The following is a 22032-nucleotide window of genomic DNA, read 5'->3' as shown; positions in this document are numbered from 1 at the left end:
TTTTGACATCATTGATGTAGTGCACAGGATAATCCTGAAGAGTACATTGGAACCCATTGAAATGGTATGCCCCCTTTCAACGCCCGCTCTGTGCCACATTAATGTCACATTAGCGTCTTAAAAAATGACACTAATGTGGCACAAGGAGGCACTAAGCCCTCTTAAATCTGGGCCAAAATGTGGTTAACTACCGAACTGCACAGCATTCTGTGCTGCTTTTTTTTACTTTTAAAAAGGTGGTTCACAGGTTTAATTTAACGTCAGTGAGGGATCCCTAAACAAAGTGTGCAGATTTCCTGCAGAATTCACAGTTAATACCGTGGCAGATGGCGCTTGAAGAGTTTTCCTCGCAGGATGAAAATATGGCGCCTTCATGTGTGATTATGTGTGGGTGAAATAAGCTCTGATTCCATCAAACGTGGGGCCTGGCAGATTATGAACGCCTCACTAAATAAACACTGTGGGAAGTTGACTAAATGGCCACATTCTTGACAGTAATGATTTTTAGTTTTAATTAGTTGAACAGAAGCCTCAACTAATTTGGTTATTAATTTTAATATCATATGTTTCGTTCCTTGATTGCCCATGTATAGTGATTTGTGTAGAAGCTCTATATGTATTAATGCATATTATACTTGATACTCAACTAGTGGTCATTTTGTATCATTTAGAACTAGGTTAAAATGTTATGGGATTTGAAAATATGTTTTGAACAGTGATCGGGAGAGATAGATAACATGCAGAAATATATTTTATGAGCCAATTACAAGTCACCTTGCAGCTGTGTGTTTATATTAAGGAATGAGGCCGAAGGCTAGCTTACTTTATGGTGTCATGGAATGATGGCTTATCAAGGGTACTAGTGCTGCTATTGCAATTAGGAAAATGGATTCCCTGTACCTCAACAGAATAATTAAAAACAGCCATAATATGGCAGCAGTAGGTTACTGGCAACCCTAGGCATTGGTGCCACTGCACCTACTGCACTAAAGATATCACCACCCTTGTAATGAAAAGCGGTAATGACTTGCGGTAACCTTTACTCATGGGAAGAAGGTACTCTGTTTTAGAACAGAATAGCGCCCTCATCTGTTATCATCCTCTCGTTAATGCAATATTACCTTCCATATGCATTTAAGCAAAATATATATGGTATCCGTGCAAAACAATTAACTTTAAAAAACGGTAATTTGTGGCAACAAAATGGTTAATACAGGTTAATTCAAATCATTTTCCAGATGGTGTCCTGGTCACAAAATGAACTGGAATATACATAATGTATGCTAACAAAATAACTTTAAAACCTGTAATTTTGCAATAAAACGGTTAATGCTCTCACTTTCCGAATGGCGTTCCGTTTCCAAAATTCCCTGGAATATACATATTGCTGCTATCATGAACCAGAAAACAGAGCTTGTCTTTGAATGCATCTTTATCAGCTCCTGGACTTGTACTGTCAGACAAACATAAAATGAGAGGAATCTAAATATGTCCAGAACTGTTTTGTAAAAGGATATAAATTAAACCTCCAGCGGTAGGTGCTGTCATGTCAGAACCCGACTGTAATGCCTTCAGGCATCACAATTGTTATAACTAATTTAAGGCAGCTTCATTTGTAACAAGAAGTCTTGTATAAGAAACATGGTCAAAAAATGATATTAGAACATTGTAATGTTGACATCTCCACTCATGCACTCAATTAATATTGGATACATGTAAATTAAGGCAATCACCTTTGTTTCGAGCTTAATGCCAAGGAAGTCGCTTTAACCATCCTGCAACTGAAGAGATAAGATAATGAATGACATGCTTGGACTGAAAAACCATACCTAAAACTACATGCCATTGCTCAATGTCAAGAAACTGGACATGCCTTGCAATCCTCCCATTACCGCACTGAGCTTAATTTGCTTAAAAGTTGCAAAGTTGTTAGAAATATCGGGTGGATTTACCATCATAACCTTGTCTGCCTCCAAGGTTATGCTCAACTCTTATGAATACAGCTCTACTTGTATCATGATTCGTGTCCTGTGTCTTCAAATCCACCGCAAGCAACAATATATGTTTTAATTGGAGGCAGCTAATAAAGTGTATTGCAGTAACCTGTCGATCCTAGTGGCCTGCTCAGATAGCTCCCCATCCTGGAGGTTGTAGCCAGAGCTGAGCCCTCCAAAGCGGTCCAAGGTATTTCTTAATAATTCCAATGTTTGTTTTTGTCCCTATTTAAATTAGAAGATTCTACCCTCACTGTGGGAGTGGTTTAATAGCATTATCATCCTTCTGCCTCAGGACACACCCTCATATTGGTCATCTGCCGGATTCACTGCCTTTAACAACCATTATAACCATAGGCAGCGGGCTATAATGCATATTTATATTACTGGGATGTTGAGAGCTCTACTGAAAATAACAGAGTGGCTCAGGGCACCTAATGGTTGGTACAAACCTTCTGTTCAAACATTCCAATATTTCTATTCAGTTTTTCTCTTTTTAATTTAGAACATTATACCCAAGTGGGTATGTTGTCTAATACCTTTATAGACCTTTTGCCTCAAGCTATAACAGTTGTTAACCGCCCTTATCCTCATCAAAGGAAGAGCCTTTAACAATCGTTACTGCCCTTGGAAACATGCTGTAATGCTTAAATCAGAACTGTGTACTCTGCCTATTATATGGTATTGAAACACACATGGTCTGCATGAGATAATTAGAATGACAGATGTTATAGATGGCAATTTAGACAGACAAAAAGGCACATATACATGCACCTAAACTGACAGTTTTGCAGAATACTTAAAATTGTCCTTACACTTATAACAACTTTAAAAAAGTTGGCAGGCCACAATAATCTCAATGTCAGGTACCATCCTTAGCTGCGCTTGTTGACCAAGGAGACTATGAGGTTGTTATTTTGCTATTTCTCTCCTTGTTTCACATTTGCATCGTGTAGCAGCATAGCTTAGCAGGTAGGAGTATCTGGCATGGTCAGAGAGTACTGAGCACATCTTTCACTAGCGTCATCTTTCTTCTATGTCTTTCAGGCCTCATTGTCCGGGAGGTGAGCATCGAGATCTCCCGCCAGCAAGTGGAGGAGCTTTTTGGACCAGAAGACTTCTGGTGCCAGTGTGTTGCCTGGAGCTCTGCGGGCACCACTAAGAGTCGGAAGGCCTATGTCCGTATTGCTTGTGAGTATCATTCCACTTGGACTTCTTGTAGCTCTCTGCTTCATTGCTTTATTTTGCAAATGAATATAGATTTTCTTTTTTCATCCAGAAGGAGAACTTAGAATCTGGCAGAAACACTAGTGATTGTGTGTTGATCAGTCACCTATATGAACAAGTCAGATTAGCAGAAAGTGCAGATGGTAGCAAAGGGTAGAAACCTCAAGCTATTTACATTTTTTGGTGCATCACTTTTTCCTATTTTTCTAGTTGGTGATAGTGTCTCAATTTTAGAGAGTGACATCCTGGCAGTCTCTCCATTAGGAATCCATGCAATACTCATCAATTTATATGGAATCAGGTGATGGCAGCTAATCATAAAGCTGAAACCAGTATTCACCGGCATCTCTGCCATTGATCCAGTGGACTGGTGCCACGGATGATAACAGTGATGGCTGTGTAGGTCATACACGCCACAATTTGATTATTCGGTTGTAGCCTGAATATCCAACTCAATGGCACTTATTTGATCATTTTACAAAAGAAGATACAGACAGAATAACCTCTGTTGACATTAAACGTAGTGTTGTGTGGATAGGCACACCGAGCTACCAAAGTAACAGTCACAATTCATTCATAATGCATAGTATCCCCACTATCAGTGTGCTTTAACAGTTTGTGGAGACCTGCACTGATGTGACCTTATTTCTGGCACAGAAAACAATGTTTCTTATTTTTTGTGACTGTCTTCTATTAAGTCTTCAACCAGACAGTACGGCTGCATTGATTTCAAAGCATCCCACTGCACTTTGTTGCAATAGAAGATGATGGCAAGAATTTGATGAAAAGAAATACCCCTTTCTTTTTTATAAAGGCTGACCTTACCTAAGGCCTTTTAAAAACATCTCTAAAAATTCCACCTCCTGATTCATCAGCTCACACTCTGCATTTTTGTACATGGATCATTTCAATGTTCTTTTATTACCATACAAAGGGTATATTATTGTTTTTCATTAATTATATGTATGTATTGCAAGCGTAGCCGAATGATTGAAAGAGTGTTTAAGATGTTTGTAGGAGACAGAACAACAATATATGAAATTAAGTACCCTTTGTTGTACATTGCAAGAATTCCTTTATGTGGTCAAAAGCTGCATGCCTGTATTAGGTCATGGAACTCTGAGGTGACTTGTAATTTCTTTTTTAACACATGACAAGATATATTTTATTCCTTATATATTTTTTCCATATGATTATCCTGCCCCAAAATAGTCCAAACCCTTGGTATCTTGCTCCTCAGAGTAACCCAGTATAGTTGCAAAATGTTAAATACATGCAGTGAAAAATGAAACACAGCAATATACAAAGAGTAATGTGTTTCAAATAAGTTAGAAGCAGTGTAATGTAAGTCATTTTTCTAAAATATCTCTACTTCATAAGTGTGGTAATGTGCATAATTATTTTGCTTTTCTGTAAATAAACTATAAAGCTGTGCTGAAAACAAGCAAGCTGCCATAAATGTCTCCTTTCTGATAATGACTGTTCTTTTAGGAAAACAGTTCAGAAGTGCTGAACAGTTTTAATAGTAGTTGTAATTCTGCTCGTTGACATGTCCTGCACACTGCCACCTGGCATTGGAAGGAGGTATTGTGATGTCTCAGCTAAAATGTAATACCTAATTACACTCAACAGTTAACTAATCTTACTACAAGTCTTAGGGATGTCACATATACTACAATAAGGAAAGTAGAGAACGGTTTAAATTAGGTACTGTAGGCTTCATGGACGTCATGTAGGGGTTGCCAGGGGTCGTAACTGCGACCACTAGTTTGCCCTTTGCGACCCCTGGCACTGCCTTTGCTATCCCTGGTTTCAAAGTTGTCAAATTCAGTGCCAGGGACACAGGGGCAACTTGTCATAATGGACATCAGTTAGTGCTCCACTCTACGTTTTCTGTCAATTTGTATTACCCTAATAGTGAATAATAATATATTATTCTCTATTAGGGTGATACAAATGGGCTGAAATTAGCTGGGAACATGCCCTCCCACGGCAGCTGAGGTAAGTGGAAATGCTTTTAAATGTATGTTGTGTGCATCCTTGCTGGTGAGAGTGTATTTATGTGAGAGTGTGTGTGTAAGTGTGAATTTGTGTGTAATTATGTGTGTGTGAGTGAAAGTGGAGGTCAAAGGGTGTGTGATGTCACTTCCGCTACCCCTGGCATTTTGGTGAATTGGCGTCCATGGTAGTCTCCCAGGTTTTATAATGGCATTAAAAGAGAGATAGAGCGTAGATGGTTGAGAGGGTCTCATGGATACATTGAGACTTACAGATAAAATCTGAATAGGTGGGCATCAAGTTTTTTTTTCCCTGAGTAATAACAGTTTACCAATGAGTCCAAGATCCTCTGGCAGACACAACCAAAAAAGGCTTGAACATGAGCATGATAAGTCTTGATCCAGTGATTATTTTTTACTTTCAAGACCTCGGGATCAACAGCTTGATTTCTAGAACTGACCTACCTTGGTGTAAAGCTAGATAACTGGGGCATTTTACCCCTGAAATGAATGCCCTTGTCTCAGATAACTCTCTTTGCACACCATCTAATTCTGCAGCCTCTTGACTGCAATGGTCAATCGGCTTAACAACAATAGTTGATGCCCCTTTTCATTGAGAGGGAGACCCTTGAGGATACCAATGACATTTTCTCCATTCTTCTGCTATGTAATGAGGTTACACGGAAGTGCCTAGGACCCATTCAGTACTGTCCGGATGAGCCTGTTAAACTGACTTGACAGAGCTCTGTTCCTTGAGCAACTGAGATGCTGCTTTCAAGATGAAGGGCCATATTGTCGGGAAAGTGCTGCCGGTGGAACTCAAAGTCAAAGCCATTCGTCCTTACCTTGGCTGCCAAAGTGTGTCAGGCGAGGTCTGCGAAGTAGAGGTAGGCCGAGGCAAAGACGGGATCAGTGTATAAACAGAGGAATAATTGTAGATTTAGGAATTTTGTTAAGGAATTGTCGCTGAAAGGCAGAAGGTAAAGCATAATGTACACACCAAGCCACACCATTGTCTTGGGGATCGTGGAAAAAACAGTCAATGACTGGAAAAACTGGGATTGACCCATGAACAAGAAGGCAAGGACAGTGCTGACAAGTGAGGACGATTTGTTGTATTAGAACGGGGTTTTGTGGATGCTTGGTGATCTTTATTCGCCAACAGATCGGAGTGTGGTGGAACACAATTTATGGCATAACTTTACAAAATAACTGAGCTTCTGTGAAAGAGGGTGAAAAGACAGCGAACGGTGTCTGCCGGCTTCAACGCTGCTGGTTACCACGCTTTGATCTGCATCAGAAAGTGTCTGAAAATCCTAAACCAATATAAACATTGCATGTGTTCTGTACCATGGAGAAGCCAACTTTGCAGAGCTATGCACTGGAGCTGGATTTTACACCCATAACCCTCGTGGGTCAAACAGTGAGCTGTGCAGTGTAGTCTCCCACAAAGAACACAGCAGCATTAGACCTGAGTATAGTCCTATTAACAACACCATAAACACATAACCCAGCCAGTACAATTTGCACATAGATAGGGATGTTACAATTAGCACTTCCCATCAGGAAGAATTATAAAAAAAAGATTTAAAAAAAAGAGGCAGTAATGCTCCTGCTTTGCAGCCTTGTGGAATTATCATGGTCTCTTGAGGACCGGTCTCAAAGTCTATTAAAACTAAAAATGGTATTAAAGAGCTGTGCTCATTGACCGTGTAATGGAATTAGCTGAAAAGTAATTTGAAAGTGTGAAGGATGCATATGCCAGAGAAGCCGCTCATGTTTGCCTTAAGAGATTGCTCATGAAGACGCACTTGCATCGCTTTACTGCAGTCAGGCCTTCTCCATGCTGTCGGCGTTCCTCCCCGGGCGCTACTCAAAGATTAATCCCCACTTCCGAATTGCTATAGGTTCGGCTAGCTAGCAGCAAATTATAAATGTTTCAGCAGTAAATAGTGTCATGAAGTTGTGCACATCTTCATGGTACTCTGTAGACGAGAGGGAGATTTAAGGGTTGGAATGTGAACCGGATATCGGGGGGGAAACTAGGATCCACCACCATCTTAGCCATTAAACATAGCTCCTCCTCTGGAAGCTCTGAACTGCTTTGGCTTTCCTGACAGTGTAGATTGTTGCAATTAATATATAATAGTGCACGTGTTCACTATCCAACAGTAACGTTTTGATGCTTAAATGTTCCAGTACTCTCATTAAAAGTATTGCACCACTGATGAGAATAACTAGTATAATTTCTTTCAAATTAGAGAAGTGTTTGCTAATTTAAAGCACTCAACTGAGTCTGCATAAGCAGCTTGAGGCAACTTACAAACCATTTACTGCACGTTGGAAATTAACACAAACACAACTGTGGTTCAAGGCATGAGGTCTCCCAAAAAACACCATGTTCGATGGCATGTATGGCTGTAGATACACATGCTCTGCATACTCCTGTCATCTAGTGTTGGGTCCAGAGAGGTGCAAGTTGGTTTTCTTTAAAGAAGCATTTTGAGTCACAGGATCGAGTGACTCCTCCTCTTGATGCGCATTGTTTTCTCTCTGACATCAGGTTTGGACCTATGTGTCTTCACTCCATCTTTTGACTTGCTCCGTTTCGTAATCTTTCTTCTCATCTTCTCTTCCTCAATGGTATTGTGTTTCAATCGCATATTCCCATCTAAGTGCTCGTTTCGAATCGTCAGTCCAGGAACTGACCGTGCACCCTCCAGGGTGTCTTCACCCGTTTTGGGCTTACATAAGCACACAGCACCAATCACTATGTTAAGCTAATGTGTAATGAATGCCGTTTTGCTTCTGTCTTTGCTGCCAAACTAAGGGGCTTATTTATACTGTTTGCGCTGAATTTACACAAATTCGACACAAACCTAACTCCATATTTATATATTTTACGTTAGACATGTCTAACGTCAAAATATAGGAGTTTGCACCACTCTTTGGATGCGTGTACCTACCTTGGATAAATGAAATGCAAGGTAAGTGTTCCCATCTAAAAATGGTGCTGTCCCCATAGCCCCATATTTATCCCCCATGCTAAAATGATGCACAGGTGGGAGGAGGGGCTAAAAAATGGTGCAAAGCTTACTTTGCACCATTATTTAACGCCTGGCTCAGACCAGGCATTAGGGGACCTGTGGACCCACTTTCATGGTTTAACATCGTGGAATGGGTCCACAGGTGCCCTCCCCAGGCCACAGAAACACCACCACCCACATCAGAGGATGGGGGACCCCATCCTAGGTAAGAAGGGTAAGTATTGGTAAGTATTTTATAACTTTTTTTTAAAGTGCCATCGGAGGCCCTAAATTGGGGCCCCCTGCATGGCACAGGGTGCAGTGGCCATGCCCAGGGGACACTTGTCCCCTGTGCTGGCCATTGGGGTGCTGGGCATGACTCCTGTCTTTCTCAAGGCAGGAGTCATGTTTTTGGTGATTGTGCGCCAGGAAATGGTGCTACTCTGGTTAGAGGCATATTTTTACCTCTAATCAGGCTAGCGTCATTTTTTGACGCACAACCCCCTCCTTCCCTACCACCACCGCTACCCGGTTAGTGTCTTTTTTGAAGACGCTAGCCAAAGTTTAGCGCCGGCTTGCACCATTCTTTTAATATGGTGCCTGGCTTGCGCTGTGAAGTGGCGCAAGCCAGCGCTATACTTTTTATTATAAGTCAGGGCTGACATTTTTCCACATCGACCAACATCTGGTGTGTAACCTGTGCCTCTACCCCAATCACCAGGAAGCTACCTGTGACACATGCAGATCTTTCTGGTTGAAGAAGATGCTGTGGGACCGAAGGGCCCGTCAACTGGAAATAGTGCACAAGACCCCAGATGACACCCCGGACATCTTTAAAAAGGAAAATGCCCAGGAGGAACCTGAACAACAGGAGGAGGCCTTCTCTATCCAGGATTCCAACTCTGATGTGCAGTCGAACATTGAAAGCCAGGAGGTAACATCTGTACAACCCATGAGTACCGTGGCCATGCATACTGACACCAATACTATGAAAAAGCCCCTTTCCGAGTTCACCGGACTGCCACCACGCCATGGCTGGATCTGAAAATCTGTTTTAGCTGCACTGCGCTCTGGCTTAGATCTAGAAACAGCCAAAATCAGAAAAATCATCATCTTCAGCTTTGACCTCCAGCACCTTGGCCTGAAACATAGATTCCAAACTTCACCCCTGAGTCGACTGGCTACTGCCTCCACCTCAGTGCTGATGAGATTGCACCGACCGAAGACTTAGGTGCCGAAATCCACAGATCCGAAAGCCTCAGAGCAGAGAGATGCCAGTCAGTCTTCATCTACATCTTCTCCTGTGGAACCCAGTGTGGAGACTATGGGGGCTCGTCAGCACCATCTCCATTTTCAGGAGGGTACAGGATGCATTATTGCTTCTCTCCTTATACTGATCAAAAGGAAGCTGTCTTTTCCACAAGCTCTGGACACTACTTCATCTCCAAACAAAAGAAGCAAGGAAAAGGCCACCAGCCCACCTCACAAGCCTTCTCCACTTCCTTCTCCTCCTCATGATCCACCCTCCCCTCCTCCCCTCCTCTTCCAACCCCTTCTTCTTCTCTACCTCCCTCTCCTCCTCTTTCTCCTGCTTTACCTGCTCCAGGAGATTTCAGCCCAAAAGAGAGCAAGAAAATTGATTCTGCTGGGAAAAGAGTTGCTGAACAGGCAGCTAACCCTTGGTGTATCGCCAATCCACAGGCGTTACTGGCTAGATATGACACGGATTACTGGGATGAAATGGAGGAGCTCCTCCAATTTCTCCTAGATGTGTATCACAAGAGAGGGCAACAAATTGCTGCTGAGAGGCAAACATTATGTAATAATTCTATCCGTTGTACCCTGGATGCCGCAGATACGGCTGCATGCTGCATCAATACGAGTGTCCTAAAAAGAAGGCATGCATGGCTCGGCTGCTCTGGTTTCAAACCAGAAGTACAGCAAGTGGTCCCTAACATGCCATTTGATAAGGAGCAACTTTTTGGCTCTCAAGTGGATACTACCCTTAAGAAGCTAAAAAAGGTCACAGACACAGCAAAAGCCCTGGGTGCTCTACATTCACTTTCAGAAGTACCTACAGATCCACATCCTCTGAGGCATCTATTTCCCAAAGCAGACAACCTCCACCCTCCTATTCTAGGGATTTCTATAGAGGGTCCTACAGAGGCAACAACAGTAAGGGCAGAGGTAAGAGCTTAGTCTCCCGATGCTCTTCCTCCACTGCAAAGCAGTGACTACCTCTGTCTTTCCACCGCTCACTCCACACCTGTCAGGGGATGACTCCAAAATTTTCATTCAGAATGGCTCAACAGCACCACAGACCAATGGGTCCTTTCCATTATCCAACATGTTTATCGTCTGGAGCTCATTACCACTCCTCCAAATATTCCCCCTCACACTTACAGGCTATCCCACGGGCACCTCACCTTTCTCAAACACGAGACTCAATCCCTTCTTCTCAAAAAGGCATGTTCCCTTGCAACACCAGTGATCTGGGGTATACTCCCTATACTTCCTCATTTCCAAAAAGGACGGCTGTCTCATGCCTATTCTAGACCACAGACCATTAAATTAGTACATTCTGTCAGAACACTTTCACATGGTTACTCTTCAAGATGTTATTCCACTTCTGCAACAAGGCAACTTTATGACAGCTCTAGATCTAAAGGACGCCTACTTTCATATTCCCATTCACTCTGCACACCAAAAATACCTGAGGTTCTTTATTGCAGGTAACCATTACCAGTTCAAACTCCTGCGTTTCGGGGTCACGGCCACTCCCAGAATCTTCACAAAGTGTTTAGCAGTAGTTGTCGCACACAGCAGAAGAAAGAACATCCATGACTGGATGACTGGCTTATCAAAACCAGTACCTTATGACAGTGCCAATATCACACTCTGTTGACAGTGGATCTCCTTCACACTCTGGCATTCACAATCAAATTTTCCAAATCCCAACCCCTTTAGATACAGCCCTATCTAGGAGCTATTCTCAATGCAGAGTTGGTACTAGCATACTCCCACCCTGCCCACATTCAGAGTTTTCAGTCTCTTCTTCCCAGTTTCAGGAGAATTGCACATACTCAGTCAGGACTTTTATGCATCTGTTAGAGATGATGGCGTCCTGCATTGCCATTGTTCCCCATACCAGACTCCACATGCGTCCGGTACAGCAGTGTCTGTCTCGTCAGTGGTCTCAGGCACAGGGTCAACTGGAATATCTAGCGTTCTTAGAGCACCATACTCACCCTTCTTTGCAATGGTGGAACACCACCAACCTGTTGAAAGGGATGGCATTTTTGGGCCCTGTGCCTCAGGTCATTCTGACCACAGATGCGTCACTGATGGGATCCAGAACTCACCTTCAAGACCTCACTGTACAGGGCCTCTGGGATCTCAGTTACCAATCCCTACATCTCAATTACCTTGAGCTTCAGGCAGTATTCCTAGCCCTGAAAGAATTTCTTCATCACCTGTCTCACAAGGTTGTCTTAGTCCACAGGGATAACATGAAAGCCATGTATTATCTACAAAAACAGGGGAAACACAGTCACCCCAATTGTCACAACTCTCTCTGACAATTTGGAAGTGGGCTTTCCACCACCACATTCACCTGGTGTCAGAGTATCTTCCAGGGACGGACAACGTCTTTGCAGACCTGCTCAGCAAGATGCAGCAACAAGTCCACTAATGGGAACTCCACTGACAAGTCCTTCAAACATACTTCACAAAGTGAGGAACTCCTCATATAGACCTTTTCACCACAGCAGAAAATGCAAAATGCCCAAGCTTCATCTCAGGTACCCACATCCTCTATTTAAGGGCAGGGATATATGGATGAACTGACCAGGGATATCTGCTTACGCTTTTCCACCTCTCCCTCTCATTCTATTTCTGGTTCGGAGGATCAGGCAAACATCTCTCACTATGATCCTTATAGCTCCCACTTGGGCACGTCAGAAATGGTTCACCACACTTCTGGACCTATCAGTAGTTCCCCATGAGAAGCTCCCCAACAGGCCAGACCTTCTCACTCAAAATCAAGGACAGCTTAGACATCCAGACCCCATGTCACTCAACATTGCGATATGGCTCCTGAAGTCATAGAATTTGGTTACTGAGGATTGCTTGCGGAATCCATGGATATTCTCAGGGAAGCTCATAGACCCACAACTAGAGCATTTTATGCTGTAAAATGGAAACGTTCTGTTTGCTACTACCAACCCAAACATATTGATCCCATTAAAGCTAATGTTCAAGACATTGTTTGTTATTTGTTCCATTTACAAAAAGCAAATATAGCTTACACTTCCATTTGCTTACATCTTGTAGCTATTGCTGCATATGTACAAAACAGACAACATACTTCTTGGTTCAGAATTCCAGTCATTAAAACGTTCATGGAAGGCCGTAAGAGGGTCATTCCACCCAGGGTTCCTTCTGCCCCATCCTGGAATCTCAATATTGTGCTAACCAGGATCATGGGCCCTCCTTTTGAGCCACTTCATTCATGTACTCTGTAATACCTTTCTTAGAAGATGGCTTTCTTAGTTGCCATCACATCACTTAGACATGTCAGTGAGCTCCAGGCCCTAACCTCAGAAGTACATTTCTTCCAAATTCATAGAGACAAGGTAGTCCTTTGCACAAACCCAAAAGTCCTTCCTAAAGTGGTTTCACAATTCAACCCAAACCAATCCATTGAGCTACCACCCTTCTTTCTGCAATCCCTACTCTGTTGCGGAAAAAGTTCTCCACATTCTAAATGCTAACAGAGCACTCCCATTTTACATTGACAAAGCCAAAGAGTTTAGGAGAACTAAACAGCTCTTTGCAGCCTTTCCACTACCTCACAAGGACTGTCCAATATCTAAAAACAGCATAGCTAGATGGATAGCTAAGTGTATACAGACTTGGTATGCTAAAGCAAATAGACAGTTACCTCTTACTCCTAGTGCACATTCTACTAGGAAAAAAGATGCCACTATGGCCTTACTTGGAAGAATCCCCATAGATTACATATTTAAGGCAGCTTCATTGTCTACAGCATATACATTCACAAAACATTACTGTGTGGATGTACTAGCACGTCAGCAAGCCAATGCAGGTCAGGCTATGCTACGAAAACTTTTCCAGTCAATTGCAACTTCCACAGGCTAACCACCGCTATTATGGAGGGACTGCTTCACAGTCTATGCAGAGCATGTGTATCTACAGCAACACATGCCATTGAACGGAAAATGTTACCTACCCAGTAAGCATGTGTTTGTGGCATATAGTGCTGTAGATTCACATGCACCTGTCCTCCTCCCCGGATGCCTGTGGCCATTCCAGTTACATTATGTTTGTATATATTTCTACATATCTAGTTACATTTGCATGAACATCTCTTTCTCTATACTTCTTGTACACTCCTTTCTCACCTGCCTGTGGGAAAACAATCTTAACAAAGAAGTCGTTGTCCATGCGCACTGTCACCGAGAGGAGGAGTCACTTAATCCCGTGACTCAAAACGCTTCTTCGAAGAAAAACAACTTGTACCACTCCGGACCCAACTGTAGATGGCAGGAGTATACAGAGCGTGTGAATCTACAGCACTACATGCCACAAACAGATGCTTACTGGGTAAGTAACCTTTTCCTTTATCCCCATTCAAAGCTGCAAAACCTTGTATGTGAAAGTAATACTGCACACTGTAAACGCTGAGCCGTACGATATTGATATTTGGTATGTACTGTAAGACTACCCCAACCACCGCAGGACTGGTAATGAGCCTATAAGTCTGCTCTACCATGGAGCTTGTGCTTCTCCTTAGAGATCAACAAGATCAACAACACGGTACAGTGTAACATATAAATAGGGTATATGGATTGAGCAACAGAGTGAAAATGAAATATGAAAGCGGAGAAAGAGGCAGGCAGTAAAAAGGTGAGGGAATTAAGAAAACGGAAAGGATAGAAAAAAGGAAAGATAGCTTGAAAGCTTGGCAGTTTCCATTTACAAAAAACGTATAAATTGTGGTTAATGAGAATCAAAGTAAAGAAAGCAAAACATTTCGGCCCATATGTACGAACACTTTTTCCCATAGACACAGAATGGGTAAAAACCTTTGCTACATCTGGTCCTTCGTATGTTATAATAATGAGCACCAAATGCTTGTAGTTGTTGACGTGTATCAATACATTACGCCTTTAAATGAACCCTTATCTTTGTAGTAGTCCCGTTTGTAAGTATCCAAGCATGCTTTCATGAGCACATGCCAGGCAATCAATAATCAATTTATCACTATCACGTTTTGTTCAGTTACTTATGCCAAGCATCAGCTATTTATGCAATACCAATATCTCTTTTCTGAGTCCACCTCACCTGCAAATTGCCAGGAGACATGCACTTTTCCTCAGCGTGCGCCTGCCGCTCTGTCTGTACTTCAGAGCATGTGTGATAAACGAGTATTGTGGTTTGCATGTGATGTGTGAAGGCCTTCGGGTCACACTACAAACGTGTTTTCCATTAATTCCATCAAGGACAAAGCATTGGGTACAGATAGAGCTGAATGTAGGCTAAGAACTGCTGTCAATAGCTGAAGGCGTCTCCGGGCCTTGACCCCTCCTCCAGAATGTTTTGTCGGCCACGACACTCATCTGCAGGAAGTAATGCCTGTTTTGTTTATTGCTCTTGTGACCACTCCATTGAGTGAGATTGCAATAAATGAGTCCCTGCGGAATACATTCAGTAGTTGGCTCCTTCCGCAGTGAGAGAGCTGGTGAGATGCAGTGCCTTACATGTGAACCTAAGTGATGTGTGATAAGTGGCGCACCGCAGTAGGGTTCTCAAGATTGGAGGAAGTAATAACAGATTAACCTTTCTTAAAGAGAATGTTACTGATGTGCACCCAAGTATGTGAGGTGAAAACGTGCACATAGATTGTCTGAACCTATTTGGGGCAGTGGTAGTTTATAGCAAATTGGGTGACCAAAGTCACTGTCGGCAGAAAGGTGCAATTAAAAAGCAGAGTTTGTGTATTTTATTCACGTTACTTATTTCATATTTTCCTGCTCCATAAATTTGTCATATGATCTTCTACACTTCTAGCAATGTTGCAGCAATTCAGGATCGGGTTAGCAGGTTTTATCTCTTTATCAACCAATCAATGGAACCTTTCAGTATGGCCAGGGTGGGACTGGGGTCGAAAATAGGCCCAGGCACCAAAATAAACGTGGCCCCATTAACTAATTAGATAGCTAGTAAGTGGCCCATATTTGCAAGTTGTGGCAGTTACAGAATTGTAAAGACACACCTTCTAAGTGTTTTTCAAGCTATGGAAGAATTCACAGATTTGAGCATGGGACAGGATATTTGTTTTAATATCAGGGAAATGAAGAGTGAAAACCAGCTCAGCAGCCTATACTACAGGCTCACATAGAACCTGAAAGCCAACCCGCACACTGACCTGTCAGAGCAGCCTTTCGGGCTTTGCTTGATTGCCCTATAGGCCAGTCCATCCCTTAGTATGGTAACATGCCACAACGAAGGACTATTACAAAACATAAAAAAGGAAAGTACATTGTATCAATGATAACAGTAGGCATACGTTTTGCCTCGATTTTAGAATGCCTGGCATAGGGCAGCCTGACCATATTTGCTACATAAATCTAGGTACATGTTATACTCCTCCCACCCACATTTATTTCATGTTTGAAACTCCAAACCTGCTGCCAAATACTAGAGAACTACGTGGTGGTAGTGCTTGTGATGAAAGGTATCATATGCAACCACCTATGTGTCCTATAGATAGAGGTGCCCTTAACCTGGTGACAGAAGTGCTGTCTATTCTTCTGGGCAGAGCATTACAAATATTGCATATTCTTACATTCATGCTCAGCCAGCATCACATGGTAAGCTCGAGGTAGGTCATCAAGGCCCAGCACCTGAAAATTGAGAGGATATTCTATGTTGACCCCCAGGAGCGGTCAAGTGTACAGCCCTGTGGTGTGATCCAGCCATGTTAGGTCTCATTTTCAGCCTGCGCTATTTAAGACACATAGAGTCATTTTCATGGAATGTGTGTCATGTCTCAACATTCAAGCAGTTATATTCTGAACAATCAAAACAGATCCTGGCCTAGGACGTGGTCCACATGGTACATGCAACAATAATAAAAAGGTGAGGACCAATTACTTTAGGTTCTGAGATGATAATACCACCTCTGACTACCAAGGGCTGGTTCTAAGAACACAAAATATCCACAACGATGATCTCGGATTGCTTCGTAAAACCCTGGAGCATAAAAGTGTTTTCTTCACACACAAAGTGCTCAAATCCCATTCAGCGCAGACACCATCTTTCCCTGGCTCATCATTTAGCTATCTTCATATACCACAATCATTATTTCCATTTTGCCTGCCTTCTTCTGTAGATATATCTATTGTGGAATGCAAGAACAACACAACTGCATTGATCTACCGGAACCCCTTTTGATTAACTGTCGGCTCTGTGATATCCAGCACCCTGTTAATGTCTCCCCTGCCCGTGTTCACTGAGACATGCCTTCAAAAAGCAGGCTCTTCAGTGTTCATATCACAAGACTGGGTGACAGGGGGGTGTCGTGGTAGTAAGCTGCTCCAGATTAACAGGTGATCAAACTCATTTTCGCCTTGCAGTTGAGAGTGGGCTTCTTGGAAGGGTCGTCGAAATAAATACAGCGGCACTCGCCTTTTCATCCCTCAAGCACATGTAGCAGAGCAGGGGTCTCCTCTAGTGTCGCTTGCATTAAAATTGACTTTGCATTTGTCAGTTCTTTCTACATCTGATTGGAGCTAGGCCGCTGTAAGCGATGCAGCTTTGATTTTGTAAAGGCTTTGATTTGCTGGTTTTCAGCAGCAATGTTCTCGCCAGAGTTTCAGGAGACAGCTCTGCTGAAGAGTATGGAAGATTCCCTAAGGTCCATCAAGGTCACAAATTCGTCTTCCCGCGACAGTAATGCATTATTGTTCTCCGCGCTCCTCCAGGTTTACATCTAATTTCTGTCAAGTGTCCCCTTTATGTACTCATTCATTAGTCAAATTTGAATTAGGTTTGTCTGTAAGGCGATGTGGACTGCCAGTAAGCCCATTGCTCAGTGATGACAAAGGATAACCGAAGAGCGACGCCCACCCTAAATGACAAATACCGCACTCTATCAAAGACAAAGCATATGTCATGGTTGGGGGAGGGTGACTGGCCTAAAGTTCTGATCCTAAATGTCTGCAGCGGATTCTGTAGGATTGGGTTTGTACCTTTTTGCTCAGAAACCTCATTTAAAGCTTAGGGCAAAATGGGGTCACCATTTTATTTTCGAGTTTGGCCGTGATTGAATTTTAGGGTCTGTAGAGTTCAGTGCATTTCTTAATTTGCCGCAGCAGAATGAGTGCCATTGACATTAGCGGTGTCCGTCAAAGTTGAAGGGCCAGGAGAAGTGAGATTTGACAAAATGCCGGCAGCCCCGGTGGTCTAATCTCAGTTCTAATATGTGCGGCCTCTGTCTCATGGACGTGGCCAGTGAAGTGGGACATGGGTAAGAGGGGATGCTGACCTGCGCAAGAGAATACTCAACGTAATTGAGCGACACGGGGAGGCGGGCACTGCTGAGTGACAAGCTCATTTGAGAAGGTGTGCTGCATGTCCCTCTGGTAATGGCAGCGACTTATAACTTCAGAAAGCAGACCGAGCACTTTCTTAACATATAACACCATGAGATGGACTAATCCCTTGTCTTACTCTGACTGGTAGTCGCTGTTGCTGTGGAACATATATTTTATCCCGAAATTATGCTTTTAACAGAAAGTCACATGACATTAATGAGAGGGCAGCTGTGCCCGTTGCACCACAACGTCAGAGACATTTTGCTCACCTTGTTTGTGCCTTGCTCTGCAGACCTTCATGCATTATGGTACCTCCTTGTAACCACCCCTACTTATAAAGTTTTTATGTATCATTTGTTGGTCGAGATAGCAAGGCCACGTTCTTCACAATAAATACTTACTAAAAGCTGGATATCTTCAGCTTCTCTGTGCAACAGCAACACGGAGAGTGCTTTTGTTAACGTGTATAGGTGTACATGAGGCACCGACCCAGTGGTATTGTTTGAAGTATCTTGCATACGTTTATAACGAAGTAGCTAATCCCTAGGTGCCGGGTTAAATACCAGGCATCAGTGCCATGGAGGCCTTGCAAAAAGAGACCTTGAACAGAGAAGAATGGCAGCTGATGGTGGAGTCGTGCCAAACGCTCAGATTCTCTTTGTATATCACTCATCCTGCTGGGCTCTATGCAGTAGACATAATTGAGAAGCACTAAGGCCCACTTGGCCAAGTCCCTTTTGCGATTTCTTCTGCTATGTTTGTGCCACCTTTTGAACGGCAGCTGCATGCGATGTCTAGCGGTCCTTTGGAGGTTTTCTTCCATGTTTCTTCCAGCCTCCCCTCCTCCCACAGACGTGTATTGGCAGACACTCTTCCGAAAAGTTTTTTTCTGTTGAAAAGTGGTTTTTTTGTTTTGTATGCCATTGCTCAAGGTATTTCAATGTGTATTATAGCATCCCTCCTTCTTTCAGATGCAAGGGAACAGGTTATCCATGTGAAACTGTGGTGAGCTTTTTGAGGCCTAGAGGGGTCCACTGGCCAGTGATCGGGGAGGTTTATGGAACAGCTTAGTGTCCGGATGGAACCTAGGTCCAAGGTCGGACTGGAACAGAAATTAGGCCCTGTCACTAAAATAAAAGTGACCCTCATTGGTGAGTTAGATAGCTAGAAAGTGGTCCATGTTTGCAGATTGGGGCAGTTTTCAATTTGTATAAGTGTTTTTCAAGGTATGGAATACTTTATATATATTGGGCTTGCTGCAGGCATCAGTTTCAAGGCACTCAACACTAAAAAGTGGCCCACAAAGAGCCAACAAAAGACGATCAATACACTAACTTTTCAGACCAGCCCCTCGGACACTGCCTGATCGCCCTAAAGGACAATCCAACCTTGTCTAGGTCTCGATACACAACCCATCTTACCATTTTACTTAGTGTGGATATACTCATCCAAGGGACCATGAAAGCATTGTACAAAAACTACACATTAAGAATAAAATACAAACAATAGAAAATAAATGTTATTTATATCGAGACAAGTAGAATTTAGTGAGTCTTACTGTGGTTGTGGAACACTTGCAAATCACATAGGTCCCGGGCTGTTAGTGGCAGCATTTCAAAATGTTTGAGGTGGGCCTCAAAAAACTATGCACCTCCCTGCGCCTTCCCACCGCCCACCAAAGTTCGAATGTTAAACCCATGGTTTAAACAATTATGTCATTTATGAGGGGAAATGTGAACATATACCATATTAATGTCTAAACGCTACTTTGCATGCCAAATCAATGCAAAAGACTTATTAGTAATTTGTTGTTAGGTCCAATATCTACAGGCACTAGTCACTTACCTAAAAACACCAAACGTTTGGAGGCAGTAAAATACTGTCTAATTTTAACATGTGAGAAATTATACGATTCGGTAGAGGTCCAGAACATCTACAGTCAAATGAGAAGAAAGTTGAAGTGTTCTAAAGGGGATTCACGTCTGGAGACAAGTAACTGGTTGTGTGGATTTCAGACTCGGCTCATCAATATAATTTCTGAATAGCCATCATCGTGGTAGGAAAGCAAACCAGATGTGGGTCTGAACAATATTTGAGTTCTGAATTTGAAAAGGTGTGATTCATTAAAAAATGAGTTTATATTTTGCTGTTTGGAATGCAGGCTAGAAATATGGTGTCGGTCACAGGCATGCATCTATGTCCCCAGCTCTTTGGGAGGATTCGCAAATGTAATTCTCCTTCATTATAATAGGATTCTGTGGATCCTGATGAAAGTCTGTTTTGTGCTGTGACAAATAATTATATCCGTTTACGTGCAAAAAAGCCCCTGAAAAGCAAACCAGTCGCTTTGTGGAGGAGAGCTTTGTGCGTCAGAAACTGCATCGGATAATGCCAGTGTGTATGTGCAAATTAATGTTTTTCTTAAATTTCTGATGACAAAACTTAAAAGGGGGCAACTAAATGATTTGAAGAAAACTAAAAGATCCTTGCTTCTAATGACCTGTTTCTAGATTTACGGAAGACCTTTGAGCAGGAGCCCCTGGGGAAGGAAGTGTCTCTGGAACAGGAAGTCCTGCTGCAGTGCCGGCCGCCTGAAGGAATCCCGGTGGCTGAGGTGAGTGGCGCGAGCTGGCTCCCAGCAGCAACGGGCTCCTCTTTATCCTAACAGGGCCTAATCTGCCGCTAATGGCGCAGTGAATCAGACTATGGCATGATGGATGTGCGGTAATGCAGCCCTAACCGCCGACCCTCCATATAGCAAGATAGATTGATTGGGAACTGATTAATGACTTCAAAGTCAATTAGAATGTGCTGCAGGGCAGAGCGACTGCCAGGTTTGGTGGACTATTTCTTTTCTCACGCCTTTCGACAAATCAGAATGCAGAGATCTTTAGGTTGGGTTTTTCGCATTGGTTGAGATTTAGGAAGTATAGACGTCCATTCTGTTATCTTTAGAAAAATAATAAACTCTTCCTGGCTAGCACAGCTTGGATGCTTCATCAAGTGTATTAAAAAAATCCCACCAGGATGTAATCGCTCACAGAAAAAATAAGAAATTAATGAATCACTGAGAAGGCTAGCATTGGGGAAATCTGATAAAAAAAACTTCAGAGCTCGAATTCAGAACATATTAATCTATCTTCTGACACAGCATATCTCTGTTATTTATTTGCAATTAAAGCCTGGCTGGAGTCCAGATTGATATCTGATTGGTTGGAAAATTGATTGTTTCTTGAGCACCAGAAAATTACCACATTTGCATCCTTCTGATGATATTATTATTTTTATCATTTCACCTGTAGTGATCAACGAGGAGTTGGTTTGTAGGGGGATTTTTACGGCATTAACAAAATCTGGATAGTTTGCTTGCTTTTTGCCAGACTGGTGGTTTTGATATTGAGGTGAGGGGGTTATGACAACATTTAATAATGATTGGTGGTTAAACGTTTTCATCGTCATATCATCTTTCACAATTAAGGAGGTGGACTCACCTATGCCTAATTTCAACGAAAGGTCACAGCTGCCCTTCTCACCTCAGTTCAAATACTAGCAATAAAATTACATTCAAGAGGCTGAATCGCAAAGAAAATGAAACTGATATTTTAGAACTGTTTGTGTATATGCTGATCTCATGAATGAAGCAGTATGTCTCTGGCTTAAAGCTGCTATGGAGCTTTGACTAACCACTGAATTGTATTTTGGGTGGACCACGTATGAGATATAGGCATCTCCCCCGTATAATCAAGAAATGGAACCATATTTTTTATATATTGAAAAAATATAAAGATCATGCAGAAGCCTCCACTGAGCAATCTGCTTAGCAATGAACCTCACATCATGACCAATAGAAGCATTAACACCAAATTCATCATAATGGTTCTTGCAAATGGGAGTGTGCATCAAAGGACTACCGATCCCTTGAAGGGGAGGGGAGGTAGAGGAGTTGGACTAGTTTGTTCATCAGAAACAGGCAGAGCTCCTCTGAAGATGGATAGCATGAGTTAGAGTCAGATGAAGAATAGAAGGAGTTCCATTGGAGCATGACAGGCCTGCTGGGAAGAGGTGGTTTGGCTGCCCAATGTGGCATGTCCTTCACCATAGACTGCTTGGCTGCTCTGTGCGATCTCTTTATCCTTAGTCCCTATGATGGCGTTCTGCTCTTCCTCGG

The 22032-nt window shown here is 42.6% G+C and overlaps 1 protein-coding gene across 4 annotated transcripts in view; it reads left to right on the top strand.

Annotated features, from left to right (window-relative positions):
• The window catches only part of UNC5C (unc-5 netrin receptor C), a 394404-nt gene that overhangs the window by 231811 nt on the left and 140561 nt on the right, over nucleotides 1-22032 (top strand). For all 4 annotated transcript variants that reach the window (XM_069238193.1, XM_069238177.1, XM_069238185.1 and 1 more), the window contains exons 3-4: nucleotides 3042-3185; nucleotides 20375-20478. In XM_069238193.1, coding sequence (XP_069094294.1) covers nucleotides 3042-3185; nucleotides 20375-20478 — 248 coding nt within the window. The remainder of the gene's footprint in view (nucleotides 1-3041; nucleotides 3186-20374; nucleotides 20479-22032) is intronic.

The sequence above is a fragment of the Pleurodeles waltl genome, chromosome 1_2 (genome assembly GCF_031143425.1).
Source record: "Pleurodeles waltl isolate 20211129_DDA chromosome 1_2, aPleWal1.hap1.20221129, whole genome shotgun sequence".
Lineage (NCBI taxonomy): Eukaryota > Metazoa > Chordata > Amphibia > Caudata > Salamandridae > Pleurodeles > Pleurodeles waltl.
Note: the sequence above shows the minus strand (reverse complement) of the source record. Positions and strands in the feature narration are given on the sequence as shown.